This window comes from Micromys minutus (genome assembly GCF_963924665.1).
Source record: "Micromys minutus genome assembly, chromosome: 21".
In the NCBI taxonomy this organism is placed as follows: domain Eukaryota; kingdom Metazoa; phylum Chordata; class Mammalia; order Rodentia; family Muridae; genus Micromys; species Micromys minutus.
In genome coordinates, this window is record NC_137956.1 from 35,254,454 (window position 1) to 35,275,925 (window position 21,472).

Below are 21,472 nucleotides of genomic sequence, written 5' to 3' on the forward strand. Positions count from 1 at the left end.
ACACAGAAAGCTGGGAGCTGGGTGGTCTGGGCTTTCTGATAGAGAGAAGCCTCAGTACCTGAAAGCTCAGCAAGTTTATTGTACAAAGTTGAACAGAGAGGTGGGTACTGGATGCAATTGGACAAGGTGGTGGCCCTTTTATACAGATGTTAAGAGGTAAAATTTTATGGTACCTAGATGGATCAAGGAGACAGGTTTACATATTCTTGGCAAGAGCTGTCTTTGTAGAGAAGACTTCAGACTGTGAATACCCAGGGTAGAGAGGCATGCTGGACAGTTTCTGCATTCTGTCAACACTGCCCTGGGTTCTCCAAGGAGGCACTGCTATTCCTCCTCCATGTGTCTGGGGCTAGGACCACGGCATGGCAAGCTCACATAGACAGCACACATGCACTCAAGACTTCACACCGTCAGGATTTCCTCTGCTTCCCACAGAGCACTATTACAGGAGGCACCAGGTGCAACAGTGAAGCCACCAACTCTGCAGTCCAACTGCCTGCATTCAAACACTTCCTGGGCTACTCATCAGTCACGAGCCTTCTGATAACTCCCTAAGTCACAGTTTCCCCATCTGAAAATGTGGGTAACATATATATCTACCACATAACATAAGAATTAGAAGAAATATTGCATGTTAGGGACTTTAAACCTATGTGCCTGCCACGTAAGCAAATAACCACTGCTAGCTCTTCCTGCTGCTGGTTTTTTCTGCTAAAGAAATAAATATTAATTGGGAGGAGAATTTTAAAATTCCTAGAAAACAAAGTGATTATAATTCCATGCCTTAACTATTCCTTTACTGAGCATGACAACTTGACACACTCCTATTGTGCACACACAAATAAAAGGAGTGTGCAGATCGTTCATTCTGGTTATACCATCAAGGACGCTCAGTTTCTGCTAGAGATCCACCGGACCGAAGAGGGCTCATTCTCAGGAGCTGTATTCCCCAGAAGAGAAACAACAGATTAAGACAAACTACAATCTCTGCCCCAGTAACTCAGCAAGAGCCCTCCTCACTTATAAGGGCACCTCATGAAACATAGCATTTTAAAGGCCTTAGGTTCTGAGTCAGGATCTGTGGCCAGAGTCTTTCTCAGATCAGATGGTGCAAAATTCAGTACACTGTAAAGTATACGATTGTTGTAAAGATGTGATCCAGTTTATACTAAATTTCCTATTGCCTGGTCTCAGTTACAGGGAGTTCTACAACAAAACACAGGGAGAGTGCAGAATGGACTCATCTGGGGCGGAGGCCAGTAGCATCAAAGCTAGGATACAAGAGAAATAAGCCCCTCAGGACCTCTGCTCCTTACAACTGCCAGGTGTATAAATAAACACTGAGGAGCAAAGAAAACCTGTCTCCTCTCTTGTCCAGCGTGTCCTGAACAAAGAATAACCAGTTACCAGCTTCACTTTCCTCATCCCTCCCCCTCCACCCACACTGTTCTGGGGTCAGTCAATATGGCTATCTCTAATGTGAGCATCTGTCACTGAATTTCACAGACCAAGTGCCAATTTTCCTACTGTACTGTGCTTAAAATCCTGATGGATACTAAAGTCCCACTCACATTTACAGCACCTGCTCTACCACAAACAGTGGAGTGTTCCCTAAGCACTCCGCACTTGTAAACTCCATCTAGAAAACAACCCAACATATCACTTTGAAGTTTTCCACAGTGAGTCTGAACTTCCACTTTAGCTAAACATCTGTACCTTCCTTCCGGCCTAAAGCAGCTTGCTTAAGCCAAAGAGGAAATCTTGTTTTCATGGAAGAAAAGTGCTTTTTACTCCCTGTAATTTTCCTTCCTTGCTCTCAGAAGAAACATGTAATTAAGTTGTGTGTGGACGTCCCAAGTGGGAGCAGCAAGCAGAGGAGAAAAGCTGCTTTGCCAGCCCCGGAGTCTATGATCACAACCAACAACCCTCTCCTGATAAAAGCAGGAAGCATCTGGAAGTGAGGCACAGTGGGAACAACATAAAGGGACAAAAACGGGTCACACGGCATCTCTGAGGCTTGATCTGGAAGGTTATCTCTAAGTGAGGCATGTGAAGAGAAAGGAAAGGAATGTGTTCATTTGACTGCCACAATCAGTACATTTCCCTGGGTGGCAGAGCTGGATAGCAATGTGTATGGGTCTAAAATCTCCTAAAACAAGCCCAACTCTAACAAAGAAAAGAGAAAGAAAAAATAAGAAAAGAAACAAAGAATAGAAAAAAAAATCACATAGAGAATGTGGTTTTTAAATACATTTTTAGAGAAAAGGTTCAACAAGCAACTAAAAATAGAATTTTTGAATCAAGTTTTTATTTATTTATTTTTTAATGGTAAGAGTGTTGAAGAATAATTTAAACCCAGATTCAACTTGGTCAGAAAAAAAATAAGTATAATGGATTTCCATGCTGCACAATGCACACAGCAAACTGAAACCACTAACTGAGGAAAGGAGATTGAAGATAAAGCCCTGATGAAAGGAACCCCAAGCAAGCGGAGGTCTTCTGATCATGGCTGGAAAAGCATCAACACTGCCGAGGACTGGAGCCCTCCAACGGACAGACACTCAGCACCACGCCACTAAAACCCCAGCCACTTGCTGAAAAATTGATACAACAATACAAGAAATGAGAATAATCAACACAATACTGAAGTTGCAGCCTCATCCCTCCCAGTCTCAAAGGGTACCAAGCTACAGTAAATCAAACTAACATGTTAGGGACTTTATCACAGATGGGTATCCAAATCAATGGAATCAAATTGAGAATTCACATATGGTCAAATGACTTTTGACAAGGGTGTTAAACACTAAATGGGCAAAGAATGGTCTTTTCTTTTCAACGAGTGATTCAGGTACCAGTAGATCTTCCTTCAGTGCACACCATATAAAATTAATTCAAAATTAAAGTTATAAAAGTCATAGAAGGAAACGGGGGGGGGGGTGCCAACATTGTAACTTTAGACTAAGCAACAGCTTCTTATAAATGACAAAAAGAACAAGAGACAGAAAAGGAGACAAGCTGGGTTTCATCAAAATTAAAAACTATACATTATAGAACAGCAGCGGGGGAGTTGGAAGGCGTCCCTCAGAACTGGAACAATGCATGCCAACTACTTATCTAGTATAGAATTTGTATTTAAAGTAAACAATTTCTACAGCTGAGCAATCAGAGACAATATAATTTTTAAAATGGGTGAATGAGATTCACACTACCTTTTATACACCAATTTTCTCTAGCTTTGCTCAACAAAACTATGAGAGGAGACATACACTATATTCTACAGGGTAGAAATTATGCTCCCTAGCATGTAAGTTCATAGAGCAAGAAATTAACAGAAAACAAGTCCACGCAATCAAATCTTTCAAAATTAGTGAGTTTGCTAAGGTAAGTCAGAAACACTAGTGTTCAAACATTGGGCTACCCAAGAGACCACAACACCATCAACCAAAACATAAAAATCGAGGAGTAAGAACAAAAGCTATGTGCACCTGCTGCATTTTACTCAGGACACACCTCGGAAAACTGTGGTCTGTAGTCACCTGACTGTTAAAGTGAGACACTCAGACTCACTAGCCAATGTGTCTCAGAATGAGCAGACTATGCTGCTTTCCTAACAGTCAAGGAGCTCCAGTCAGTGAAGATCAATGTACTTAAGGCATAATTTCAAAGCCTTCATTCATTCTACATCACCTCATTAAATCTTCATAATAACCTATGAGGAATGAATTACCATCATCCTATAGGGAGGGAACCCAAGGACATCTAAAATAAATATAAACATGAAATGATAATATTTTCATCCAGAAAAAAGTTCTAATAAAAATTTTATTCAAATAATTTAATAAATACAGTTTCTAAAAGCTCCAAACTTCAGCAGAGGCAAACGGTTGCTTCCCAGGCCAGACTCTGGCACTGAAGTTGACAACACTGTAGCACATGCTGGATGACAGCCACACCCAAGCTCACAATCCTTGACTTTCTCTTGTTCCTTTTCAATTTTTTAAAAAGAAAAATCTAGAAAGATCAAAAGAAAAGGGGGCAGCAATGCATTTCCAGCATGGCATGTGCATTTAAGATGTGCACATAGCTTTCCAGAGGAGAAAACCCAAGAGCACTGCTGGGTTGTGCTCACCATTGAAGAACTGACACTGGACTGAAAGGATTCTTTATGGAGTTCAGAAAAGTAAAAGCAAAGAATACTTACTTTCCTCTCCACGAGTGCTTGGTTGTGTAGAAACACGCCAGATCCTTATTTTCCCTAATTATGTTCATTTTGTGCTGAAACCTGGAAGACAGAGGTGTGGGTTCCCTTAGTACAGTGTTATACAGTCTTAATTTTTCCTGAATCCCTCATAGCAAGGGACAGCATTTCTCAGTTCCCTAACTCTGCACTGCTGTAAGGTTTAAGGACACAGGACTGCCCAATGCTACGTTCAGCACTGTATCTTGTCTTCCCAAATGATTGTCTTCCCAAACATTTCTTTTTCCCTGGACCCACTGACTTTGCTGCTCAAGAACAAAAGGTGTCCTTGGTCAACATCCTGAGTACAAGTAATCTAGTGAAGGTTTTCAGATAAAGAAACTTCATTCAATACTGTTAAATCGTCAGACAGTGCCTTGATATGTGATGAGCACCTAAAATTATCAAACTCAAACCAATTATAGATGGTTTCTGTTGCACAGCTAAGGGTGGCCACACTGCTATCCTTGGCACTTTAGGGAGCAGTTTTTCCTAAGTAAGAATTTACAAATAAGAACTCTTTAAATTAGGAAAGTAATACATGTCCATGATAATAAATCTAAACTGTTCAAAAGGTTATCTTTCATTCTAGAATCTAAAAGCATGCACTGTGGCCTCCCTTCTTATATTTAGAAAAATCATCTTTTCAAAACAAACAAACAAGCTGAACATGGTGGTGCAAACCTTTGATCTCAGCATTCAGGAAGTTGAGACTGGCAGATCTCTGTGAGTTCCAAGTTAGCCAGAGGTATACAGTGAGACCATGTGTCAAAACAAAACAACCCACCACAAGAGTGTCATACACCTCCAAAGAAGGAGGTGCCTTTCCCCATAGAATTAAAATTGAGAAAATATTTAAGGCTGCATAGCATTCCATTTCCTAACTATGTAAGAATAGCATTACCAAAGCATCGTTATAAACTGTTTATAACCAGACTGTATCAAAGCAATAAAGAGAATGAAGCTGAGAGTTCAGAGACGTTTATAGCATCTGATTAGGGTTACTGGATCTGTGGTGATCCAGTGCATGCACTGAGAAGGCAACAGTGCTGTATTTTATTGTAATCTAACAGCACACAAACCCAGAAACCACTTATTCCATAGAGCATGGAAACAACAACTGAATCCAGGTAACTTTGAAAGACGGTATCTAGGCAATTCCTCACGGAAGGCTGGTGATATTTGAAGACACAGCACAATTTATTTATACAAAAGCTAAGTTCTGTGGAGACTGGTTTCTCAGCTGTGATGTGGGTCCTTCTCTCTGACCTTATTAAAAATTACTGTAGGATACTTACCAAAATGTAAATAATTCAAACAGGAATTATAGTTTGCTTAGGCTTGCTCTACATCTTTATGTATGGCAATTCCTTTTTTGAAATTCATGAATTCACCCTTAAGTATAGGATTCTGTTAGTCTAGTCACAAACCTCGAACGGCCATCACCAACTCACAGTCCTTCTCATCATCCCAACAAAAAAGCAGTCAGTATTCTCAGCACTTAGAACACAGGAGATCTCTAAGTGTGAGGATCTACAGTGAGTTCCAAGTGGCAATCACTCAAACAAACACCAAAACAGATACCACTGACAGGCACACCCTGGATCTCCTCGTCCCCAGCACCAGCAGTGGGAAATAGACTTTCTGCTAGTAAAAGGGGCCTATACAAGGGGCCTTTCCCTATATAAGGGGCCTTGCCAAGCAATGCTCTACTGTGTGGATATGTATTTTGTTCACTTATCCACTGAGGGACGCTGGTGTTGTTTATACCTTCTAGTTATTATACACAATGCTACTATGACACGTGTGAGTTGTTGTGGGAATGTTTTCATTTTTGTGAGTATATAGTGCAGGGACAAAGAGTCTTTACTCTTCCTCTTTGTTTTACACCACCAATGATTTGACCCTCTACATCTTACGCTTCATCTCTTTCCTCTAACCACTGTTCTGGACTGCTCCCGCCCTCCCTTCTCTATACTCCCTATTCCTTTAGTCCCTGCTTTCCCCTCAGTACTCTTTATAGTCTAAAGTCTAGTTTGTTATTTAATAATCCCATTAGTTCACTAATATATCTCTGGAGTCTACAAGAGACTCCGACACAAAACAGTCACACTGTACAAGTGTTGGTATCAAGAACTGGCTTTATAGTTTCAGATCATTCCCAAATCCAGTGATGATGGTGATGTCACCCATAAGGGGACAGGGACCACGCATCTGTTGCCATGGCAATCACCATGTATTCCCAGCATCCACCTGGCTCACCTCCCACCCTGACCTTCCAGAGGTTATGTCACTGCCCAAATAAATAATAGACCCTTCCTGACCTTCGCCCCTTCTCTCTCCTCCCCCTTTGTCTTCATCACCCCCTTTGCCCCCTCCCCCCATAAACCCCTCTCACATGGAAATGTACTGGCCTGTTGTGGTTTGTCTGGTATGAGCAGCAATTCCAACACAGATTCCAGATTGGTGCTGAAATCTGGGAATCACACATGGACCACAGCTGCCACCACTACAGCTGCCACCACCACAGCTGCCTTTACCATAGCTGCCTCAGCCACTGCTGCCACCACCACAGCTGCCTCTGCCACTGTTGCCTCCGCCACAGCTGCCTCCGCCACTGATGCTTCCACCACAGCTGCCTCTGCCACTGCTAAATACACTAGCCACGGGGACATGACCCACCTGCCACAGTACAGCACTGCTGTTGCAGCCACTGATGCTGCCACGTGGATTTCTGCCACCACAGCTAGACCACTGCCACCCGCCGCTGCAGGACTCACAGACTTCTAGAAACCTCAAGGGCTAGTTTCTGCCTCGTGGGTTACTCAGTCTGACCGGCCCATACCAACCATACAGTTCTACCTTTCCTGCTATCAGACTGCAAAAATTCTTGTAGATTGGTAAGGTTTTTCTCCAGTTGGCAGGAAGTGCCCTGATTTCCCAAATAGGGCCTGGCCAGCCTATTTGGGCTAATGAGTTGGCGTTCTATGCTCACAGTCCTTATGACCAGCCTCCTAGCTGAGGTACAAGATAGTACTTTGACTGTTGTGTGGCCACACCCTCTTTTGGACACACACCAAGCTCTTGCAGTCATTCAGGGGTCCAGGTGATGACGTGGACATCTGGCCTAGCTGAAATTTCGTTACTGGATTATTCTCACTGGTACGAGTAACTCCCCAATGGGTGCTTCATTGTATTCTAATATACCTTCAGGCTCCCCATTGGGATGTCTCCTGGAAAATCTCAAATCTCTGAAGTTAATGCCTGACTTGCTGAAGAAAAAAAAAACTGAGATATTATCTCTAAGGACTCAAACAAACAAACAAACAAATAAAAACCGCCCTAGACCACACATATGGTAGTTTCCCTTAAGTACACTACAGATAAAGACTGGAATGATAAAGGAGAATGATGGACAGAAAGGAAAATGGCTGACACTGAAGAATGAGGTTTGGATTCTTGGTCCGCGTTCGGGTTAACAGAATGTCTGAGTCCATAACAAAGCCCTATTTTGGACAAACTGAAAAGGAAAAAAAAATGTGTTTGAGGAGAAATTGGTATCATTTTTGTATAAAGTAAAAACCGGAACAAAACCCTTAAAGACCTAATAACAGGCGCACACTGGAAACTCAGCACTTGGGTGCCCAAAACTAGAGGATAATGAGACCAGGCTGGCTACCTAGTTTCCAGGTAAGCCAGTACCACATAGCTAGCTCCATCTCAAAACTAACCAATAAAAAAAAAAGAAGAATATTTAAATTATTAACCCCATAAAACTTAGGGTATGAGCCATGAGTAAAAGACACGATCCCTAATAAATCTACAAGAGACCAAAGGCAAAATAATCTTGCAATTAATGACAACAGAGATTTATGAACTCTTAAACATCTAAAAAATGAGTGTCATTGACATTGGCTGGTCCATATTGTGCAGTGGAATGAAATTTCAGGAAGGGTGAGAACACATGGGGAGGATTTTTGAGACAAGGACAGATAAGACAGGTCTAACATGTGCTATAAAAAATAAAAACAAAAGCTACCAGGATTGCTTGTTAAAGGAAAACTACATTCCTAATGCAGATTAGCATGCTGGCAGAAAAGAGCAACAGACTAGAAAAGTACTTGATTCCTCTAGCTGGGTCCAGAGAGATGGCTCAGAGGTTTAGAGTACTGGCTGTTCTTGCAGAGGGCAACCTAAGCTGTTTTCTGTAGAGGACCTAAGTTCAATTCCCAGAACCCCAAGATGGCTCACAACTATCTGTAACTCCAGCCTCAGGGTCTAATGTCCTCTCTGACCTCCATAGGCACCAGACACACAAATAAAAAGAGAAACAGATAAAAATAAATCAATCTAAAAAACTTAAAATCTGATAACTAATTTCACAACATCTCAACATTCTCTGGGCAATATTCTGGGAGCAACTGCTCCTGCTGCTGAACTGTCCTCAAAGCCAATAAAGCAAAGATGATCTTTATGAACAGGAACTGCTCTTGGCACCAAAGGCTATGCTCACGTAAGTATGTTTGAGCAATAAGAAGGCAGGCAGGAGACAGGGACCCATACAGTCAAGTCGACTTATAAATAACATAATTCAGTGCTGATATCAGTCTCTGCACGGCTTCAAAATGGAATCATAATATCCACTAAAGGACATCTGAAAGCCAGGGAGAGTGTGATGTCTTAAGATTCATTCCGAAGTGGCCCTTACCAAGTACCCAGTTGTTAGTGATTACACTAAGCATCTACCACACATTTATCAAATCCTGTTGCCCTGATGTCTCCCATTTTGTTGACAACTAAATGAGAGTTGGAGAAATTCAATTACATCCTAAGGTTACACAGCTAATTACATGGATCGATCAGGCTCTGGCCCAGTCTCTTAACTCTTTATCCTATACACTCAATCCAAGCTTTCCTGAATCCCCTCATCCTCAGGAAACCCATTTTCACCATGTAATCATGTTATAATTTGACAGCATATACCTGGGGTAACTCAAAACTTACTTCAAGTATTATCTTTACCTGGAAAGAATCAAACACATGTATGAAATAACGTTTCAAAGTACCAGTTCAAACAGAGAAGACAGAGGCTCCAGAGCTGCTGTTATACCACCTGTGAATACAAACCATGAAGCTCTTCCACCTAAACTAGCTACCCTTGGAACTGTCCTCAAAGTATTCCAAACAAGCATGTGACAGCAATCTACCAGAGCATGACGTCAGGTACTTCTTAAGGAGATTTCAGAAAAAGAGTAGTTTAACTTGAACCTTGAAAAAAATAACCATATTTTGGTCTGAGGCTGGGACCTGCCTACAAGAAGGATGACTTTAACTTTTCTAAATTTTCAAGTTTATTTATGCTCTCAGGAAAATCTTTTTAAAGACACTTTATCCAATGAATAACAGGTGGCCTGAAGATAGCATTAACTCTTTCAGACTATCAACATACTTCTAAACAAAGAACTCAAAATACAGTAATACCAATTGACTAAAAGCAGAAATATACAGACACTTCACTCAGATATAATGGTAGGAAGATCACCTCAGCCGAGGCTTTTAAAAAGAGAAAAGAGGTGAAGAGGATGTGTTGACTATTTTCTATCCAGGGGAAAGTTAGAAAAACTTCAATCAAACCACAGAAATTGAGTGGCAGCAAGTCTGGGGCTGCTCAGAGCACTGTGGTCAGGTGATTTATCTGAGAACCTTGGCGGCTGTGGCACAGATCCCATGCAGGTCCATGTTCATAACATAAGCACCACGTCAGCACACATCTACCACCAAGGTACTGCCAAAGGTAGATGAAGTAGCTATCCCTCAATGGCTGTGTGACCTTGAACTACTCTGAACAAATGTCAATTTCTCTGCGTTACAGCCATCTATAAAACAGGATGAATACCTGTCCCAAAGGGCTGTGGTATGGACTAAAGGAGACAACGTGGATACTTAGAACAAAAACTCAGGAATATTAATTATCAATTATCATGCTTTAAATACACCACTCCAGGTACACAAGTTCTTGTGCATTTCTATTTTCTCCTTTATTTCTAAGTATCTAATAGCACTTGTGTACATTAAGGCATTAGGGGCAGGAGTATGTATGGTTCTCCCTCTACCTCTTATTAATTCCAAACTTCCTGTGATTCAATGTAGAGCAACTCAACCTATCTGCTGTGTCAGTTACAGAACCAAACAATTCACAAGTTTTAAACTGCACTGTCTCAGTCATGTGATGAGATCTTTTAACTCTCTCTGTCCTACAAATTTATGCTGTACACGATACAGGGGACTTTAGTCACCCAGCCTCTGCTTATCAGATTGCCTGCTGTGATGTGGCAGTGTGCTGTCAGGTAACCCTTACTTCACAATGAACTGGACACCCAGGAGTAGAGAATGCTAGCAATGCGGACGCTCCCTCCACTGAAAGGAGAGGAAGAGTGTACGCTAAGGATCATCCTTAAGCCTATGGTGAGAAGAAACCTTCCACCAAAGACTGAAGGAACCATCAAGAGCTTTGCTGCCGTATCAATTTCAAAAGCCACAGTCACACTGAGAAGTGACCAGGTGAGATGGAAAAGGGATCACGTGGATGTGTGTCAGCATAAGAAAAACACAGCTGGGTGTCTGGGAGCCTTATTCCCAATAAAGAAATCAATATGTATCACCCAGAATTTCTAACTTCAAAAGTACACTGTTCTGTTAACTTAATCAGCATTCATAATTCTTAGTTAACCATTTGTAAACTTTTGAGGGGAAAAAAAGAAATTTCATGAACAAATTTAATGTCCAGTAATTATCTCTTTTCTATTTTTAATAAGCTCTAAGGAGTTTAAATATTAGTTAATGGGTGGAAACATTTAAGCAATCATTATTTATTATTCATGAAGAAAACTGCAGAGCTCCTGGTACTTGAGGCTGAAGCATCAAGCAGCATCGGTAAGAGTCATTTATAGGCTTGAGCTATAAATAACTGCCCAGCTTACAGGATGACAAACAGTAGGAGGGGAGCCTGTCTGGTCAGCCTTTGCCCATTAGGCGGGCCATCTGCTAACTATCAGCTAAATTCATTCCTTCAAGAATTTCATATCAGGGCTGGAGAGATGGCTCAGTTAAGAGCAGCACTGACTGCTCTTCCAGAGGTCCTGAGTTCAATTCCCAAAAACCACATGGTGGCTCACAACCATCTGTAATGGGATCAGATGCCCTCTTCTCTTCTGGTGTGTCTGAAGACAGCTACAGTGTACTCATATAGATAAAATAAAGAAAGCAGTCTTAAAAAAAAAAAAAAAGAATTTCAAATCAAGTCTTACACTTGCCTTTGATGAGTTTATCTGTATGTCCCCTGTAATTAAACTACGCTGAGGTGTCTCCACTGACTGACAGATTAGCTTCAATGTTTTTCACTATATACCCGGGCATAACACTACTAGAACTTTTTGCATAATCTCAGGCAATTATTTGGATAGAAATGTAATAAAGGTTAAAATGCCAAGGGCAAATTCAGGCTTGGCAGACATGGTGGTATGTACTTGTAAGCCTGAAACTTGGGATACTGAGGCAGGAGAATGAGTCTGAATAAGTAAAAGATAAAAGTAAGATCTTGCCCTAAAATTGATACAAAATAAAAAAGGGTTGGGACTGTCAAGGACACAGCATGCCCTAGGTTCAACTCTAATGGCGTTTTGGCTGAAATCACTCTTTTCTATGAATTCTCTGCTTCACGATTTCGAACAACAATCTTGCACTTTAAGTTATTACTGGCAGTAAGGTTGGCACCTGTTTACAATCATCTATGAATAAAATTAGAATGGTCCTAAGATAATGACTGGCACAGACACACACAGATAAAGACACAGACAGACAGGCAGGCGCATGCACGCACACACGTGCACACACACAAAAACCAACAAAAACCAAAACAACTGAGTCCATTTATCAGGCCCCTGAAGCGACCATCACAGGTGGAGCCTGAAGCAGACAGTGAGTGGAAAAGGCTGCGTGTACAGCAAAATTAAGAACGTGTGCATGGCTTGTGTCAAATAAACTCAAAGGACTAAGTAGCTAAGGATGATGACTCCGTACATTAAAATTACAATTAATGAACAAAGGAGTAAAAAGGTTTTTCACCTGTTAAAATCATATATTTTACACAACTATCTGAAAGTAGTTTTATTATATAAATATTTATATTGAAAATGTAAATGTATGTTTAAATATTTATATTTAAATTTTATATAAATATTTGTATAAAAATTTATATTAAAAATTATATTGTATAAATATATAAATATGACAATTTGAAATAATCCGGGAAGAGACTAATTTCCTCATTCTGAGTTTATGAAATGTAAGTACAGAGTTTACTTTCAGGTAATGAACTGCAAGTATGAGTTTGTTTTAAAATGCATCAAAAATTAGGACGTATTGATGGATGGACAGAAAGAACTGTGATAAAGCAATGACAGGAAGATATCAACTGCATCAGCTGGAGGGAGACATGACAATGTCTGATACAAAGCTCACCAAGATGGCTGGAGTGAGACATGCAGTGTGCTGAGGGGAAGCTTCGAGTCTGCCTTACTCTCCTGAGTAAGCTTTCCTACAGTGGAGTGGCCATCATTCCCACCAAACACATCGTACATGGCAGACAGCCACAGCACCGAAGCGAACTTGTAAAGGTGACACTTCAGCTTGTCTCATGAGTGTGTCCACTGCCACTCAGGTAGCAACTAACTAAAGGGAGAATCTCATACACTGGCTTCTTAAAAATCAAATTTTCACAATTGGATTTGAAATTTGCATTAATTATAATTAGCTTAGTAGTTTGAAAACAGAAGTTAAAAAATGGCTAACAACATTAATTTTTACCCAGATTAAAAGGCTACATCTAAGCTGTTTTAGATAAAATGTGCTGCTGTACTCAGGAAACTTGCCATGTGACCTTTAATCCCAGTTTTGCTTTGCTGTTCTTGTGTTTAGTCAGGGTCTCTCATTAAGTTCCTAGGCTGCCTTCAAACTTAGAATCAGGTGATCCTCCAGTCTCAGTCATCCCTACAGCTGGGACATAAGTACTACACCCAGGTCATTTTTGTTTTGTTTTAATGTGTGCCTAAGTCCAAGTTAAAGTATTTTCTTCAGAAAGAACCAATCAGTATGTGTAACATGTATGTTACCTACAATAACCATAAAATAGCAAGAAACGCATTGCTATGGTTTCAGGATTCCTCACTTCACGCCCCTTGACTTGAAGAGCTTAAACCCCTAGAGAAAAATGCTGTCACATAATAGGGAAGCAAGTAGTAATGTCTTGTTTGACAGACAGTCATATACCCCAATAACTGTCCAGAAGTTACAGTATGCTATTGTATTATTTGCCACATCAATATTAATAATCTTAGTTCTGCCCCATTCCCTCTTAAAAAGTCAAAATAACTAGAAATTTCTTCATGAAATAAAAGGGGTTAAAATACACCCCAAATCTAAGTTAATCTCATTGGGGGAGGTAGTGGCGAAAGCAGTTAATAGTGTGTGGGTACACAAGTGGGGAGACGAAGGTCAATCTCCATAGATTACTCAGAAACTGCCTCCCTTTTAAATTGAGACAGGGTTTCTCAGTGGCCTGAAACCCACAGGTTACTCTAAGCTGCTCTGTGAGAAAGCCCAGGAACCCACTTGTCTCCAGCATTGAGATTATAGGAGCTACCACACCTGACTTTTTAAAATAGGTTCTGGGTATTGAACTTGGGACCTCATGCTGTGCTGAGCTACCTCACAACCCCACCACAGCAGCTGATTTCATAGCCTTTCCTACTCAGCAATATAAAGGAGCTGATGGAGAGCTGTTCTAATCATGCATATGTTGATTGCAACTGAAGCATCTATCTCTTGTATTTTAATCAGACATATGTTGGTTCCATCTGAGAAAACACTTCATTTCTAGATAATGTATCTATTATTTAAAAAAAAATAAATTTTCATGTAAGATGTATTGTGACTTTGCCCTCTCCAAACTGAAAATTTTCATCTGAAATATCCATCTTTTCAGAAATGTGCCCAATTCTTCTCAAATCTGTGCTAATCATTTATATTCTAGTTCCTACATACTTTTTAGACTTTTTTCAGACCGTTTCTAATTCATTGTTTCTCAAATGAGAATATTAATTTTGCAAGAACAACACACTCTAGATGAGAAAGCTCTTCTTTATCTCAGCTAGCAGGCACTTTAAAGTTTAGCTCTACCATGCTAAGAAGGCCCTAGTGGGCAATGGAGAGCTTTACTGGCTAGGATTCAACTTGTTTTCCCTTTTTCCAAAAGGGGCTAATTTCTAATTTCCTTAATTCTGCAGCAAACACGGTTTGAATTATGTTTTAGTTAGTATCCCATACCTAATAAACACTACTAAAACACAGTGTTTAAGTGGCAAAAATTTCCTTTCACCCAACACTAAGCAACAGTAACAATTTTTAAGTTTGTTCTTTCTGAAATGTCTGTATTATTTCTACCTCTGTCAAGGGGTTTATAACTTGCACAGCTCCTTTAAATTACAATTTAAAATAGGAATATTCCACTTTAAAAAATAAAAGTCAGTGACTTAAAGGTCTGGGAGAAATGTGGCTTATCTGCCCTAAAATTTGATAAATATTCAAAATATATTCTGAATCATGACTTACAAGTTTGAGGGAGAGGAATTCCACAGCAAAAACTCCAAAGGAACACCTATAAAAGTATAACTTTCAATAAAGTGGGTATAGAATTTTAGATCTATTAGAGAAAGCCTGCTCCATGCAAAATCTGAGTAGTTCTTTAAGTTCTGATAACTATAGTTAAAAGCAGAGCATTAGAATAATCACTATAGAATGCGTTCGGTGTTTTCTTTCCTACCTGTTAGTCAGGCGCAAACCAGTCCTCACCCAGGACATCAGTTAAATACATGAGCTACTTACTACTCAGGGGATGTGATCTACCAAAGTCAAAACAAGGAAACCCACTGCTTTCTGACCCTGTTTTACAAATCACATTTCATGAGTAGTCCATATGGCAGTATATGGGCTGCTGATAAAGTTAAGAGCACACGGAAATTAGTGTAAGTATGCCACACTGAATGCACCTCTTCACAGGTAATTGTGTCTTCAGTCAATGAACATGACCATTACCATACCCTGGCTTCAGCTAGTTGCTGAAAGAATATTCCCTGTATCCGTGACTTGGGAATTCCCATGACTATGAATCAGCTTCTATAAGAGGGATTGCAGCTGGCACGTACTTAGCAGAAGTACACTGCTCAGAAGGAAATGTATTGAAGATATTGATTAAAATTTTGAACTAGTGGCTGGAGAAATGGTTCAGTGGTAATCTAGAATAGTGGTTCTCAACCTCCCTAAGGCTTCAACCCTTTAAAACTGTTCACCCTTCCCCCCCAGCAACCATAAATTATTTCTTTGCTACTCCATAACTCTAATTTTGCTACTGTTATAAATGGTAACATAGTATCTGTGTTTTCTGATGGTCTTAAGTGGCCCCTGCGAAATGGTCAAGACCTTTTGACCAGATTGAGAACTACTGGTCTAGAAGTCTGGATTGAGTTCAGCTTCATGTACCTGTATCAAGGAATTCACGACTGCCCCAAGCTCCAAATCCAGGGGATCCAATACTCTCTTCTGGCCTCTAAGGCACTTCCAGTCAACTGCTTCACAGTCACAGACACACACAAAGTTGAAAACCTGTCCTCAATGTCTAAGTGCTCATAGGGGAAAGCCTAGTCATAATAAACTACCCACAACTTAACCAATTTAAATGTAAGAAACAAAATATCTTCTACAGGGCTTAATTTCCCAGCACTAGAGCTGCTATAAAGTGAGAGATTATACTTACCTTCTTCAGTTTGGAAAACAATACTAACAATGATTCCACTTGTGGTATTTAAGTCACCAAGATGACAAATTTGTACCTTTCCATGTTCCTGTCACAAACTGATCCTATACAAAAGTGCATATCTCTGACAACGTTGTTGCTTAGTGTGGTGTGACCATACTTATTTGTATATTGAAACGCATACAGTCAGTTCTGCCACACTGCCATTTTGATAATTTATTACTAACTTATTCCAATATGGCTGGCACACTGGGCTGGGGCTATAGTTTGGAAGCAGAGAATCTGCCTGGCATATACTGAACACTTGGAGGAGCATGATTCCAATTCCACATTGACTGATGTGCTATTTCATAAATCTCTGGGAAACATAAGGTAAAACATAGATAAGTACTCAGCTGAACAGCTACTAAGAAATTCTCAAAGCATGTACACGAATGTCACAAACCCAAGAGCTACAACCCATGTGTGTACCACAGAACTTCACACCCCATCTCATTTCCTTTCAAAAACTTCACAGAAACTTCACTGTGACTCCCTCCAATGTTCATGTCCACAAGCAACTAACAAAATGCTGGAGTACGGATCCGTGCCAAACAGTGCCACTCCCAAGTTCCCACTGCTTTAGATGTTACTGTAAAGCTCACAGTTCTGTGGCCCTAACCTATTTTTCATCAAAGTCCTGTTTTTATTCAATTTTACATAGCAAAGTGACTTTTGGGAAAGCTCGCAGAGTGCCTTTTGACTTTATATACCAGAGAGGTGTGGCTCTTTTCTTAACATACAATGTTTGTGTCTTTTTTTTTTTCCAAATCTGTATTATAGAGAGAATATCTTATGTACTGTATGGATGAATCACCTGTCGATTAAAAAGCCTATACCCTATGGATTAGGGAGGAAATAGAGGAGAGACATTCAGGAGAAAGGATTCTGGGATAGAGCCAGGCAGATCTGCCCAGGAAGATGTGACGAGATGGATGCATGATGCCTGAGCACAGGTGACTAGACACATGGCCGAACGCAGGCTGGAATAAATAAGATATTTCAAGTCATATCTGTCAGAGAAGAGCCTAGATATATGGCCAAGGTATCTGTAAATATGTTTTGAGTCTGAGTCTTTTTTTGGGGGGGTGGGGCACGGGGCTGGGAGGCAGAACCAGGTCTAACTTCAACACTGTACTTTTTCCTTTATGAATATTTTTGGTATCCTATTTAAATACTAAAGTTCCAATATGTGTTTTCCTGTCCTCAACAAATGTTTTAGATTTATGTTTTATAACTAGGTCTATTTTTGTGGAGAACTGGCCTGTAATAATCAACACAATGTTCCATAAAGTGAGTTTTGTCTATTAATGTGTCATCTTTTGGTTTCATGTATATCTTTCTCCCTCTTATTTTTAATCTTTCAGAGAGGAGCTCTTGCATACTATATATCTCTGTCTATATCTTATAGACAATATAGATGTCTGTATGTAAATAAGTATACTTGTGTGTACATATGTGCATGCATACATACATACATACACATACAAAATGTACTAGAACTCTTATAGAGCTTTGACCATTCCACCTTGAAATAAAGGTAGGGATTAAAGGTGTGCACCACCATGGCCTGGCTACCCAAACGCTTTTTAAATGTTATTTTTGTTGTTTTTAAATGTACGTGTGGGGATATTTGCAAGCAGATGTAGGTACGGAGACCAGAAGAAAGAGCTGGTTACAGGTGGTTGTAACCTAGCCTGAGTCCTGAGAGCCAAATTGAGGTCTCCACCAGCACAAGTTCACTGAGTTACCTCTCCATCCATATCTCCAGTGTTTTAGTGAAACAGAATGGGTAACTTTGACTGACAGTACATACAGCTCTGCTGTTTTCTCCTTGAAGCCACACATCTGGTAAGCCAAAGGGCATGCCGCATCTCTGCTGTGCTTGTTCCTAGCACTTCTGTTCCATTCCTTCAGTGCCTACTTTGAAATTATTCATCACATCAGGCATTTGAGTATTCCCTGCTGGTAACATCATCCACCTCCATCAATCTGAGTCGCTATAACTGCTTTCTCAGGAATTTCCTCCTTTTAGCTTTTCATCTGCATTTTTTTTTCACTGAAAGCCAGACATGTATAGAGTAGTGGAAACTAAGGTGAGTAATCCCATGACCAGATGAGTATCCCTTTCCTTTGTGAGGTCAAGTGCAGAGGTTATAGTAACCTTATTAGGAATAGAGGTTCTTGTAACATTTAACTGCAGGGCACCACTGGCTTCATTCTTTTGCAAAATGATGTGTATCTGTGGAGAGAGGTGATTTAACTAGAGAAATGTTGGCCTAACCCTCTGTGTGACTTTTTGCTTTGGGGGATGCAGTCTCTGTTCTGAGCATTATATTCTTACCTTCTCCATATTCCACTAAACTCAGTATATTTTATTATCAGTCATGCTGGTAATATGGCCCCACACATACATTAATCCTTGTTATCCCAAGGAGAGAGAAAATCAGAGTAATTTCTCAACCTTCTTAAAAGTTCAGCTGCTCCCCTCCACCAGGTCTGAATGGCAGACACTCAGCAAGGCTTTTTCCATGTCTCCTAGGAGCATCCCCAGTGAAATTAGTGTGTAAACAGCTTCTAAGTTGGCACACTGGCTTTCATCCATTTCTTAGCTGTTCTAGATGAACTCTTACCACTGTAGAAACCCCTCCTCTGGTTTTCACCCCTCCCTCTCCAACTCCTCCTTCAAGTCTGAGCTGAGCTCTGTGTCCTCAGTCCTAAGCTGTCTCTGAAGTGATAAACTTAAGTTAGTCTAGGTTTTTTGTTTGATTGGTTACATACACACACCCCCTATGCTGTAAAGGTTAGAGCAAAGCTTTCAGTCTTAGAATCAAAGCTAAATGGTATAAATGATTTCAGGATAGCAAAGGGCATGTTAAGAATTATTTTATATAAAAAGGCTGAGGAGAAGGTTTTAAACCTCCGGATGAACCTAACAACCTGAGCTCAATCCTGTCCCACGTGATGGAGACACCCATTACAACTAACTACTAATGAAGAACACATTGCACTCCTCCGACCTCCACACATGCTATATGCACATGGCCTCAAACACAGAAAATAAATACAAACTTTTTAAGCGCAAAAAAGTATCCTAATATATAAAAACTAAAACAAACATAATGAAGTAAAAACTGCACTTTAACCCCTGCCAGACATTAGACCAAAGCCTTAGCAACAAACAAAAGTGGGCTGCCATGTACCTACCTAACTTTGTTTACACTTTCCTCAGAGAAGCAGCAGAAAAGTCTGAAACGGACTCACCCCTGTAATTACAAGTGCTGGGGAATGGGGCCAATGTAGGTATAACTTACTCTTTTGATTTCAACTCTACTTTAGTATTTATTGGGAACTAGGTTCCACTATTAACCTTTCTTCGAAGTTTAAGAAACACAAATTATTACCATCTACCTGGGTAACCAAATAATTCATGCTTTCAACCACTGCATAGCTTTTTTTTTTACTGAAGACATTCATGTTTTAGTAAATTTTACCTTAAGAACAAATTAAGAACTTGATTTGTTTGTAGTTAGGCTTGCTAGTCTGACTTAAACTACTTAGACCACATTAGGAAAAAAAAAAAAAAAAGAATATCTTCTTGGGGGAATCCGAATGCTCATTACTGGCCCAGGACTCTGAAGAACCCTGTTTCTTAACTCTGACTCCTTTTTCTCCTTTAATTTGCTGTACTTCCCGTTTTCAAACAAATGTAAACTCAGTGTTTTCTCAAGGAGGACTGGCAGTCCCTGAATGTAATGTGGCATTAGTAGCCAGAGCCACCATTTGCGATATTGCAACTTAAACATTGTTTTACATACACTGTGTGTGAAAAATTAAAAGCAGTTTATGCAGTAAGCTAAATTAAGTTAAACGAGACACTAGAAACAAAAAAACTAAAGTAGAATAAAAGGGAAAAGCTGATCGCGGAAGTGAGAAATCGCTCCTTTGGGAGTTCATCTCTATCTTGGGGGGGGGGGGGGAGTTTATTTACATCATCCTTCCACAAAGAGTGGCTAATTTAGCATCTTACAATAGGGGTTTTTTTTTTGGGGGGGAGGGCACGCAGGTGTACTCATTGAGCGTCCAAGTGCAGCTTCACCTACACCAAAAGCCGCGTTCAGAAGTGAAATCACAGTCCAGCACGGGCAACAGTGAACAGGCCAGGCTACTTTGAACAGGCCAGGCTACTTTGAACAGGCCAGGCTACTTTGCATGAAGGAAAAAAGCCTTGGGGAAAAAACTTGGTGTTTGATAAAGGACCTGGAGGAAGAGAAGAGCAGCTGCTCCCTCTTTCTCATCAAATCGAAACAAAACTGAGACGAAGGGGGGAAAAAAACCAAAATCAAAACAAACAAAAAACCAAGCAAGTCTACGCGGGACCCCAGAGGAAGGAAGGAGGACCGCTAACCTAAGAAAACCGGAGGCGCCGGCATCCAGGAGGGAATCCCGAGGGCGGAGCCCACAGGGGAAGGAGGTGTGGAGTCGAGTCGGGGAGAGTTGAGAAGTGGGGGACAGGAATAGTGATGGGAGAAAAGACTGTCAGGCAGAGAGAGGGGTGGGGCTGACAGGGCAATGCCCCGGACAAATGTCACTCAGAGCCGGGGGAGGGGAGGGTCCGAGCGCAGGAACCGACGGGCGGAGGATCACTGCTTTAGCAGCTTCGAGTCACAGCTTAACGCCGCCGGCCCTGTGGTCTCTTCCCGGAGCCCCCGGGTCCCCGAAGGTGGGAAGCGGCATCGCAGAAACCCAAAGCCGGAGGCGGCTTTACCTTCGCAGGAGGCTGGAGGCGCTCCAGCCCGAGCTCCGCCCGCCGCCGGCTCCACGTCTTGAGTGGGATGAGGCGCCGCCGGCCCCGTCCCCTCTCGCTTTCCGTTTCCCCGCCGGGGCCTGTCGCCGCGGGTTCCTGCGCCGCGGCCCCCACCCCTCCGCTCCTCCCTCTGCCTCTCAGAGGCTCGCTCTGGACGCCGCCATCTTCGACCAGGTTGCGAGCGCTGAACACCAACGCGCGTGCGTGGCTGCCGCCCCGGCCGTCACGAGACCCTATCAGCTGACCTCAGCGCTTCCGCCTCGTGCCCCGCCCTCGGGCGCACTTTATTCCCTCCCTCTGCGGCCCATTCGCCGTCTTCCGGGAAGCGCCGTGTGCGCGCCGCCCGCCGTTCCGCCTCTCGGGAAGTACGCGTGCGCATAGCGAAAGAGAGCCTAGGGCCAAGCAGGAGGGCGAGGCGCCACGCCCCCTGGAGCGTCCCGGGAGGCCACGCCTTCTGAATCGAGGGAGACACGCCTCTCAGCCTGTGTTCTGCCAGCCAGCGGCATTGGCTACTGTAACT

The 21,472-nt window shown here is 41.5% G+C and overlaps 1 protein-coding gene across 4 annotated transcripts in view; it reads right to left on the reverse strand.

Moving 5' to 3' along the window:
* The window catches only part of DNAJC13 (DnaJ heat shock protein family (Hsp40) member C13), a 103,730-nt gene extending 82,685 nt beyond the window's left edge, over window positions 1-21,045 (reverse strand). For all 4 annotated transcript variants that reach the window (XR_013975467.1, XM_080934360.1, XM_080934359.1 and 1 more), the window contains exons 1-2: window positions 20,914-21,045; window positions 4,202-4,282 (exon numbers count right to left, since the gene is read on the reverse strand). Coding sequence is in view for 3 of the 4 variants with exons in the window: in XM_080934360.1 (XP_080790486.1) it covers window positions 4,202-4,269 (68 nt within the window). In the remaining variant the exon portion in view is untranslated. The remainder of the gene's footprint in view (window positions 1-4,201; window positions 4,283-20,913) is intronic.
* Between the last annotated feature and the right edge of the window lie 427 nt (window positions 21,046-21,472).